This window comes from Colobus angolensis, unplaced genomic scaffold (assembly GCF_000951035.1).
Source record: "Colobus angolensis palliatus isolate OR3802 unplaced genomic scaffold, Cang.pa_1.0 Scaffold35, whole genome shotgun sequence".
Taxonomy (NCBI): Eukaryota; Metazoa; Chordata; class Mammalia; order Primates; family Cercopithecidae; genus Colobus; species Colobus angolensis.
In genome coordinates, this window is record NW_012116821.1 from 4,147,919 (window position 1) to 4,158,160 (window position 10,242).

Below are 10,242 nucleotides of genomic sequence, written 5' to 3' on the forward strand. Positions count from 1 at the left end.
TTTGTATTTTTAGTAGAGACGGGGTTTCACCATGTTAGCCAAGATGGTCTCGATCTCCTGACCTTGTGATCCGCCTACCTCAGCCTCCCAAAGTGCTGGGATTACAGGTGTGAGCCACCGCACCCGCCCGATACCTGTCCGATTCTTAATACACGTTACCTTCAGTAGGAACTTAATGGTATACGGTGTGCCTGACAAATTGGAGCTGCTGCCAGTGTGGCTGCACAGTTCTTGAGACAGCTCTTGCTTCTTCAGCAGTACCGTGTGTGGCTGGCCATACTGACGCAATTAACCTTTGAGAGTTTCTGTTGCTTTTGTTTTGTTTGGCGTTTCCTTGGGAAATCTTTGGCCTTTGGAGTTCTGAGTTCTGCGTTGCTGGAGTCGGGGCTCCATTTCACCGAGCCTGGTGGTGCCCTTGGCTCTGATAAAAGAGCACCAGGACCACACGGACACCTTCCCCTGGTGCCACTGTTTGTTTCACTAACCAGCTCTTCCTTGTTGATGACAATCAAATTCAGGGTAAAATGACCCTGGTTTCTTCCTGTATTAGTCTGTTTTCATACTGCTGACAAAGACATACTCAAGACTGGGAAGAAAAAGGGGTTTAATTGGACGTAGAGTTCCACATGGCTGTGGAGGCCTCAGAATCATGGCGGGAAGCGAAAGGCTCTTTTTACATGGCAGCAGCAAGAGAAAATGAGGAAGAAGCAAAAGTGGAAACCCCTGATAAACCAATCAGATCTCATGAGACTTATTCACTATCACGAGAATAGCACGGGAAAGGCTGGCCCCCATGATTTAATGACCTCCCCTGGGTCCCTCCCACAACACATGGGAATTCTGGGAGATATACTTTAAGTTGAGATTTGGGTGGGGGCACAGCTAAACCGTATCACTTCCCTAATGTACTGAGAGAAAATTGTCACCATGCACCCAGCATGTTCAGATGAGGCTCTGTTTTCAGTGGAAGTTGTCTGTGCTGAGCAGATGTCTAGATGGTCGATGGCCCTTTCCTGCCTGAGCCTGTCGTGTGGGCTGTGTCTTCCATCTGGCACTGTTGTTGATGCCGTCTCCCTTTAACTCAAGAAGCTGATTTCTCTGTCCTTTTGTTCTCAACCCCATTTTCCATGAACATTTGGTTCACTGGTTTCTACTTAAATGTTTATCTTTTTGAAGTAGAATGGTGTCTTAGTCTATGTTGCTGTAACTGTACACCACACACCGGGTAATTTATAAATAATAGAGATTTATTCCTTACAGTTGTGGAGGGCTGGGCAGTCCAGGATCCAGGCACTGGCAGGTTTGGGTGTCTGGTGAGGGCTGTTCTCTGCTTCCAAGATGGTGCCTTGTTGCTGCATCCTCTGGAAAGGACACATTCTGTGCCCTCCGTGGAAGGGATGGAAGGACAAAGGGGGCCTCAGCTAGCCCCCCCTTTTTTGAGACAGGGTTTTACTCTGTCACCCAATCTAGAGTGCAGTGGCACGATCACATCTCAGTGCAATGTCAACCTCCCAGGCTCAAGCGATCCTTCCACCCCAGTCTCCTAAGTAGCTGGAACCAGACAGGCACACACCACCATGCCTGGCTTGGATTTTTTAATTTTTTTTTTTTTTTTTCTAGAGACAAAGTCTCACTGTGTTGCCCAGGCTCGAACTCCTGGGCTCAACCAATCCTTCCACCTCAGCCTCCAAAAGTATTGGGATTACAAGTATGAGCCACTGCACCGCACCCCTCTATTCCTTTTATAAGGTGCAAATCCATTCATGAGGGCAGAGTCCTTATGACATAATCACTTTCCCAGATTCTCCACCTCACAGTACCACCATAATGGGGGCTAAGTTTAAACATGAATTTTGGAGGGACAAATTCAAACTGTAGCAAGTGGTGATCCTTTTCTCTGTCCCTCTTGTTATCAGCTCTTTCTCTTTGGAATACATCGTGCCCACACCCATTGCCACGTTCAGGCCATGAGACCACTCACTAGGTCTCACTGGCACTTGTGGGATGATGCTACCTCATATGCATTTTTAAAAGGTGGTTTCATCGGCCATGCTCTGCATACAGTGACCTTTGACACCACAAAAATCACTTGTACTCACTTTTTTTGTTCTCTTCTGAGATTTTGCAGGCACCTTCTCTGGTCATGTCACATGCGTCATCCTCAGCACCCTGGGTCCTTTTCGTTACTCTGGGCATTTTATCCTCTGATTGTTTTTCCGGCCGACTTTTGAGTGACACTCTGTGGCCAGCTATTCACGTCTCATTTCCTCCATTTTCCTGTAAGCCATGACCTTTGACTGGGGCGTGAGATGAAAACAGCAGCTCACGTTCCAGAGTCCTTCAGGCTGTTACCTGTGGCTGCCCTCCGGTTTCCCAGGGGAACTGAGAGGAGAGCGCCAGGCCATACTTTCCTGAGTGTTGCGCGGCTTCTCGGACCTGTGCTTACTGTGCTTTCCTGAGTGCCGCCCGGCTTCTTGGACCTGTGCTTACTATACTTTCTTGAGTGCCACCTGGCTTCTCGGACCTGTGCTTGCTACATCGTTCTCATTTCCAGCCCCCTAGTATTCCTGGACAGTGCATTTCATGTTTTGTTTTGTTTTGTTTTGTTTTGTTTTCTTTTCTTTTCTTTTGTTTTGTTTGTCGCCCAGGCTGGAGTGCAGTGGCGCTATCTCGGCTCACTGCAAGCTCTGCCTTCCGGGTTCATGCCATTTTCCTGCCACAGCCTCCCGAGTAGCTGGGACTACAGGCACCTGCCACTGCGCCCGGCTAATTTTTTGTATTTTTAGTAGAGACAGGGTTTCACCGTGTTAGCCAGGATGGTCTCGATCTCCTGACCTCGTGATCCACCCACCTCGGCCTCCCAAAGTGCTGGGATTACAGGCATGAGCCACTGCGCCTGGCCATTTCATGTTGTTTTAAAACATGGGCATCCAGGCTGTGAATCTGAAGCCGGGCCCCTAGCCCAGGCACTTTGCTTGGTGCTGCACAGGTAACTGTGACACGTCCCTCACCGCGTCTGTTTCTGTGGTTGTCCATTCAGAGGACTCTGAGGATGTGAGGAAACGTTTGTTCTGCGCCAAAGAGCCAGTCAGCTCCTGGAGGCCTTTTACTGGTCACATTTTTGTTAAAATCACTTATTTCGTGCTGCATGGGATTTGACATCACCCGTGCTTGCGCGGAGAACAAGGTTGTGCTCAGCAGATGTGGATGGATGGATGGGCGCACGGGAGATGTAATCGGGGAGGAGTGGCCCAGGGTATGGTGTGGGCACTTGTTCCAAATGTAACTTCGTGGCGTCACAGGGCAAGTTCTGGCTCTGGAAGGACAAAGACAGCAGCTTTGTGATGCCAAAGGGACCTTGACGTCAAAGCTTGAGTACCGAGTGACAGTGCTTCAGATTTCAAAGGGAATGTCTAAGCCCCAGGGTATTTTCTGGGAACTGTATTTTTTATTTCATTTTACTTATTTTACGTTTTAATTTCAAAAATGTATTTGGGAGTTTAAAAATAAACACAGAACAAACAAAACCCCCAAACTAAGTTCCCTAGAGTTGGGTCCACACAGTGGACCTGACAGTGCCCACGGGACGGGACAGGATGACCTCTGCTTGGACACCTGTGCAGTGCTGGCTGGGCTTGCTCCCTGTGGACCTTCTGGCCCCAGCTCAGGGGATCCAGTGCACCTGGAGGCCATTGTGTGTCATGGAGGGGCCAAGGCCCTACTCTCGGGGCTTCTTGCAGTTTGCTTGGGAAGACACAGCCTTTCAAGCCCTTGGCACAAATGCATGTCGGATTGAGCTGTCAGCTGGGCTGGCCCAGGAGGAGCACAGAGGTGATTCTGCTTGGCTGCTTGGCCTCCCAGAGAGTCAGCATATGTGAAAACGGCTTTTCCCAGAACCAGGAGGATGGGGACGCATGACAGGAGGAAGGAAGCTGGGATGGAGTGTGATGAAGGTGCCGCCTGCCTCCTGCAGGGCACATAGCAGGCTTGGTGCGCAGGGTCTCGTTTGAAAGCTGGACCAAAGTGTGCTGTCTCATTAGCTCACATTTGAGAACTAAGATGCATGTTTTAGATTAGCTACATTTATTGAATAAAGCATTGTTTTCTAGTGTTAATTTTTTTGTTTTTGTTTTTGAGATGGAGTTTTGCTCTTTTGCCCAGGCTGGAATGCAATGCAATCTCGGTCATTGCAACTGCTGCCTCCTGGGTTCAAGCGATTCTCCTGCCTCAGGAGTACCTGGGATTACAGACATGCAACACCATGTCTCTATATTTAGTAGAGATGAGGTTTCACCATGTTGGTCAGGCTGGTCTTGAACTCCTGACCTCAGGTGATCCGTCTGCCTCGGCCTCCCAAAGTGCTGGGATTGTAGGCATGAGCCACCATGCCCAGCCTAGTGTTAATGTTTCTTTTCTTTTTTCTTTTTTGGAGATGGGGTCTTGCTCTGTTGCCCAGGCTAGAGTGCAGTGGTGCAATCTCGGCTCACTGCAACCTCCACCTCCCATGTTCAAGCAGTTCTCCCTGCCTCATCTTCCCAAGTAGTTGGGATTACAGGCACACACCACCATGCCTGGCTAATTTTTGTATTTTTAGTAGAGTTGGGGTTTCGCCATGTTTCCCAGGCTGGTCTCAAACTCCTGACCTCAGGTGATCCACCCACCTCAGCCTTCCAAAGTGCTGGGATTACAGTTGTGAGCCACCGCATCCGACCCTAGTGTTAATTTTTAATGAGAGTGAGTTGATTATTTTCTGTTGCTCTAACAGAATCTTAAGCTAGAATCCCCCTCCTCCACGGGAGTCTGAGGTTATTTTTTTAAGAGTTACGGTTCCTTGAGAGTAAAAACAACCACCCAACCTTTCAGGCCTATTACTTCAAGGAAATTTTGTGTTTTTATCTGATGGTAGCAATTCTTTTTTTTTTCTCTTCTTGACTGTGTCTTAGAGTATGTTTGTTCAACTAAGACATGTAGTAAACGTTTTTAATCTGAATATTATATGTAGTAAACGTTTTTAATCTGAATATTATGTTTATATCAACACTCCCCCCAAATGCTCAAGTCACTACTTTGATCATTCTATAAATGATATAATACTGTTATAATATTTAAATGCTGTAGCAATAATCCTAATAGTTATATGATGTTTTGGATTTGTAGTAGCAACTCTTGTTTACTGAACCTTTGCTGTTTGCTGGCCATTGTGCTTAGCTTTTAATATGCATCATCTCATTAAAATGCTATGATAGGCTGGGTGTGGTGGCTCACGCCTGTAATCCCAGCACTTTGGGAGGCCGAGGCTGGCAGATCACCTGAGGTCAGGAGTTTGAGACCAGCCTGACCAACATAGTGAAACCTTGTCTCTGCGAAAAATACAAAATTAGCCGTACGTGGTGGCACATGCCTGTAATCCCAGCTACTCGGGAAGTTGAAGCAGGAGAATCGCTTGAACCCAGGAGAGGGCCAGGTGCAGTGGCTCATGCCTGTAATCCCAGCACTTTGGGAGGCTGATGCAGGTGGATCACAAGGTCAGGAGTTCGAGACCAGCCTGGCCAATATGGTGAAACCCCATCTCAACTAAAAATACAAAAATTAGCTGAGAGTGGTGGCACGCTGCTGTAGTCCCAGCTGCTCGGGAGGCTGAGGCAGGAGAATCACTTGAACCCAGGAGGCAGAGGTTGCAGTGAGCTGAGATCCTGCCACTGCAGCCCAGGCTGGGCAACAGAGCAAGACTGTCTCAAAAAAAATAAAATAAAATAAAAACGAGGCTAAAAGGCTATAATAATTATGTTAAGTAGGTAAGTAGGTTACTAGCATCCCCATTTTATGGAGGAAATGAGGTTTCATGAGATTAAGTCATTTGCCCAACTAGTAACGGGAAGAGCTGGAATTTGAACCTGAATCACTGTGATCTCCACTTCCCCATTACCATCTATTGTTAGTGGTTGGATTTTGTTTGGCAGCTTTATTGAGGTATAGTTGACACACAGTGAAACCTGGGAAACCGTTCCCACAAATAAGATCATAAGCATCCCCTCACCAGCCATTATCCCTAAACATCTTGTGCCCCTTCCTCCTGTCCTTTCCCATCCCTGGAAAGTCACTGATCTGTTTTCACAACACACTTATTTGCATTTTTTTTTAGAATTTTATGTAACTGGTATTATACAATATATACTCCAGTATGTTTGAATTGTTTCATGTAGCATAATTATTTTGAGCTTGATCAATGATGAGTGTGTCCATAGTGATATTCTAGTATAAATGTAACAAATTGCTTATTCATTCATCTGTTGATGGACATTTGAAGTGCTTCCAGTTTGGGGCTGTTACAAAGAAAGCAGCAGTGAACATCTGTGTATAAATCTTTGTGTGGACATATGCTTCATTTCTCTTGGATAAATGCTAGAAATGGAATGGTTGAGCCCATGCAGTTAAGAAAGTCACAAACTGTTTTGCAGAGTGGTTGTGTTATTTTATGTTATACCAGTAGCGTATGAGGGTTTCAGTTACTTCGTATCCCATCAATGCTGGGTATGGTTAGTCTTTTCAATTTTGGCTGTTGTCATAGGTGTATAATGGTATTTTATGGTTTTACATTGTGGTTTTAATTTATGTACTTTTTTTTTTTTTTTGAGATGGGATCTTGCTCTGTCACCTAGGCTGGAGTATAGTGATACGATCATAGCTCACTGACCCTGACCTCTGCCTCCTGAGTAGCTGTGACTACAGGCACACGCCACCATGCTGGCTAGTTTTTTTATTTTTCATTTTTGTAGAGACAAGGTCTTGCTGTGTTGATCAGGCTAGTCTCAAACTCCTGGCCTCAAACTATCCTCCTACCTCGGCCTCCCAAAGTGTTGGGATTACAGGCATGAGCCACAGCATCTGGCCTAATTCACACACTTAGAAAATGTTGGTCACTGTCTTCTGGCTTGCATTTTTCTGACAAGAAATCTGATGTACCTTATCTTTGTCCTTATCTTCCTTTTCTGTAATAATGTTCTTTGTTCTTCCCTCTCCCCACCCCCTTTAAAGATTTTTCTCTTAGGGTGCTGCTTCTACTTTTCCTCGTGTCTTGTGCTTGGGGTCCATTGAGCTTCTTGGATTTGTGAGTTGATAGTTTTTATCAAATTGGAAACATTTTGGCCATTATCTCTTCAAATACTTTTTTTGTCCTTCTGGTCCCCTGACCTCCCAAATTCAGGGACCCCAAATTAGGCCACTGGTCCCCAACCTTTTTGGCATTGGGGACTGGTTTCATGGAAGATAGTTTTTCCATGGACCAGGGTTGGTTGGGGATGATTTTGGGAAGACCCAAGTGCATTACATTTATCATTAGATTCTCATAAGGAGTATGCAGCCTAGATCCCTCCCCTGCACAGTTCACAGCAGGTTCGTGCTTCTATGAGAATCTAATGCCCTGGACAATCTGACAGGTGGAGCTCAGACAGTAATGCCTGCTGGCCCATTGCTCACCTCCTGCTGTATGGCCCGGTTGCTGACAGGCCACGTGGCCAGTACTGGTCTCTGGCCTGGGGGCTGGGGACCCCTGTATTAGGCCACTTGAAGTTGTCCAAAGCTCCTGATGCTCTGTTCATTTTTTTCAGGTTTTTTTTTTTAGTTTTATTTTAGATAGCTTCTATTGCTGTGCCTTCACATTTACCAATCTCTGTAGTGTCTCATCTATTGATCATCTTCCAAGTCTTTATTTAACACAAAAATCTTTCATCTAGCTGCTTGATTTCCTTATCTGCTAATTTTGTCATCTGTGATTTCTGGGCCAGTTTTGATTGGTTGGTTTTTTCCTCATATGGTTTGTATTTTCCTGCTTTTTGGTGTGTCTGGTACTTTCGGTTCAATGCCAGACGTTATTGATTGCTAGGTTTGATACCTTATAAATATCCCTGAGCTTTGTTCTGGGACGTTGTTAATTTCCTTGGAAATAGTTTGATCTTTTCTGGCCTTGCTTTTCAACATTGCTAGGTGGGGCCAAAGCAGCATGAAGTCTGACGCTAGTTTTTTCCTACCACTGAGGCAAAAGCATTTAGCATATGCTACCCAGTGTCCTTTGATGATGAGTTTCTTCTCTATCTTGTGGGAACAGGTACCATGACTGGCTCTGTGGGTGCCAGGCACTGGCTTTTTGGGAGCTTCGTTCTTTCTCTGTACAGCTCTCTTTTCCAGCACTCTGTCCTGTGGATTCAGGACAGCCCTGTCTCCCTGGTCTCCCAGCCATGGCTCTGCCTGGGTTCCCCTCCATGATGTGGGGCCACCAGGGGCAGCCCTTATTGTTTGCCATCAGTCAGAGGTTACTACCCTTCATGACTTCCTCAGGTCCAGTGTCTTAAATCATCCTTGTGCATGCATGCGTGTGTGCGTGTGTGTAACAGGTAAATCTAGCATCTGTGACTCTATCTGTACTGAAGTCGATTTTTTAAATTGCTCAGATGACTTGAATTCAATGCATCAGAATGATGAGGCTCACTGGCCCTGTGAGCGCAGTGTTCTGGGGTCTGGTTATGGACCTGGCTCGTGCTTAGGTTGGCGGTGGCTGGCCTCTGCCCTGCTGTCAGCAGCAGTGTCCTGTCCTCGGCTCCAGCGGTGCATACTTGGCACACCTGGGACTGCCTGGTCAGCATCAGAACAGACTCCTTCAACTGCAACTCACTCTTCTGCTTTCACATTCATACTTAAAGGTTTTACTTTGACTTTGTTATAACATTCTAGTCGCACTTTTACATCTTTTAAAACTTTCTTTTGATGGAAAGTATGACTATTTCTAATAAAGAGATTGACAAGGTTGATTTTTGACATGAGATTTAAGATCCAAATGCTCTTATGATTATAAAATAATTTGTCAGATTTATCATCCATATAACACCATTTGAAATTATTTTTTGTTCTTGATAATTAAGATTTTTTATGTCTGTGTCCTTTGATAAAAAAGTAAACTGTACTAAATGTAAAAATTTAACCTGCATGGTGGCAGGCACCTGTAATCCCAGCTACTCAGGAGGCTGAGGCAGGAGAAGTGCTTGAACCTGGGAGGCGGAGGTTGCAGTGAGCCAAGATTGTGCCTTTTCACTCCAGCCTGGGCGACAGAGCGAGACTCCATCCCCCCCCCAAAAAAAAGTATATGTGTGTGTGTGTGTGTATATATATATATATAGTCTCATATCTAGAGATAACTATTAGTAATCTTATGTATTTTCTCTTAGATGCACGTATATTTTTTTCAAATCATTTTCCTCACTTTCTATTTTAGTGGAAGACTTATAACCCTGCCTTCTCCCAGTTGGAAATCTGGTTCCGGTTTTTCTTTGTGGTGCTCACCTTCATCGTCACTGTGAGTACCATTCGCCTGACGGACCACGGCAGATCCCAGCCAGGAAGAAGCTGGTTGATGCAGTTATGATCTTCGGTGCAAGCCACATGGAGATTGATCTGAACTCAGATGCTCCATCCAGTGGGCTGTGCTGATGTTGCTACTCTGTGTCTGCCAAGATGCTGTCATGAGAGAAAGAATGATGTGGTATCCTGTATTCAGGATTTCTGTAGAGTGCAGGAGTCATTACACATCACCGAGTTTTAAGTAAATGTTCATCATGTGCTGTGAGAAGTGCCATTTCACCTGTATGGAAGGAAGTCTGCCTTATTTGAGTGAGCTTCTCTGAGTACAGATGCAGCATGCTGTTGGGTTTTTATATTTTATATGTTTATAGTTGTACCAGTCCTTTGTGTTTTTGGGCATTTTCAGGAATAAGGCCAAAGAGAAGTGTTTTGGAAATGCAGGCGTTGGGCTCATTTGGGATCTGAGGTTTCTGTCCACGAGCCCACAGTAGCTTTGGGGGAAATGCTTACCCTGAGAAACCCAAGGGAGCCCCCCAGAGCCCCAGTCTGTGAAGATGAGAATTAGTAAATTGGAGGAAGGGAAAGGGTGCTTCATGTAGTGATCTGTTGCCGCCTGAAGCGTGGCGTTCTGCCCTCATCAGCTGCTTGTCCTGGTGCAGGATGGTGGGGAGGTGACATTTAGGAAATGCGTCCACCCAGGAACACTTGGTATTTCTCAGAGTAACTGTGCATGGAAAGACACAGGCGTGTGCACCTGTGAGCAGATGCTCTGCTGGAGCGAAAGGCGTGAGTGCTAGAGCCACAGGGAGCTGGAGGGAAGGGCGTGGGTGCTGGAGCCACAGGGAGCTGGAGGGAAGGGCGTGGGTGCTGGAGCCACAGGGAGCTGGAGGG

General features: G+C 46.1%; 1 protein-coding gene across 1 annotated transcript in view; it reads left to right on the forward strand.

Annotated features, from left to right (window-relative positions):
- TMEM181 (transmembrane protein 181) overlaps positions 1 to 10,242 on the forward strand; it is a 106,734-nt gene that overhangs the window by 67,172 nt on the left and 29,320 nt on the right. The window contains 1 exon segment of the mRNA XM_011952763.1: positions 9,266 to 9,346. Coding sequence (XP_011808153.1) covers positions 9,266 to 9,346 — 81 coding nt within the window.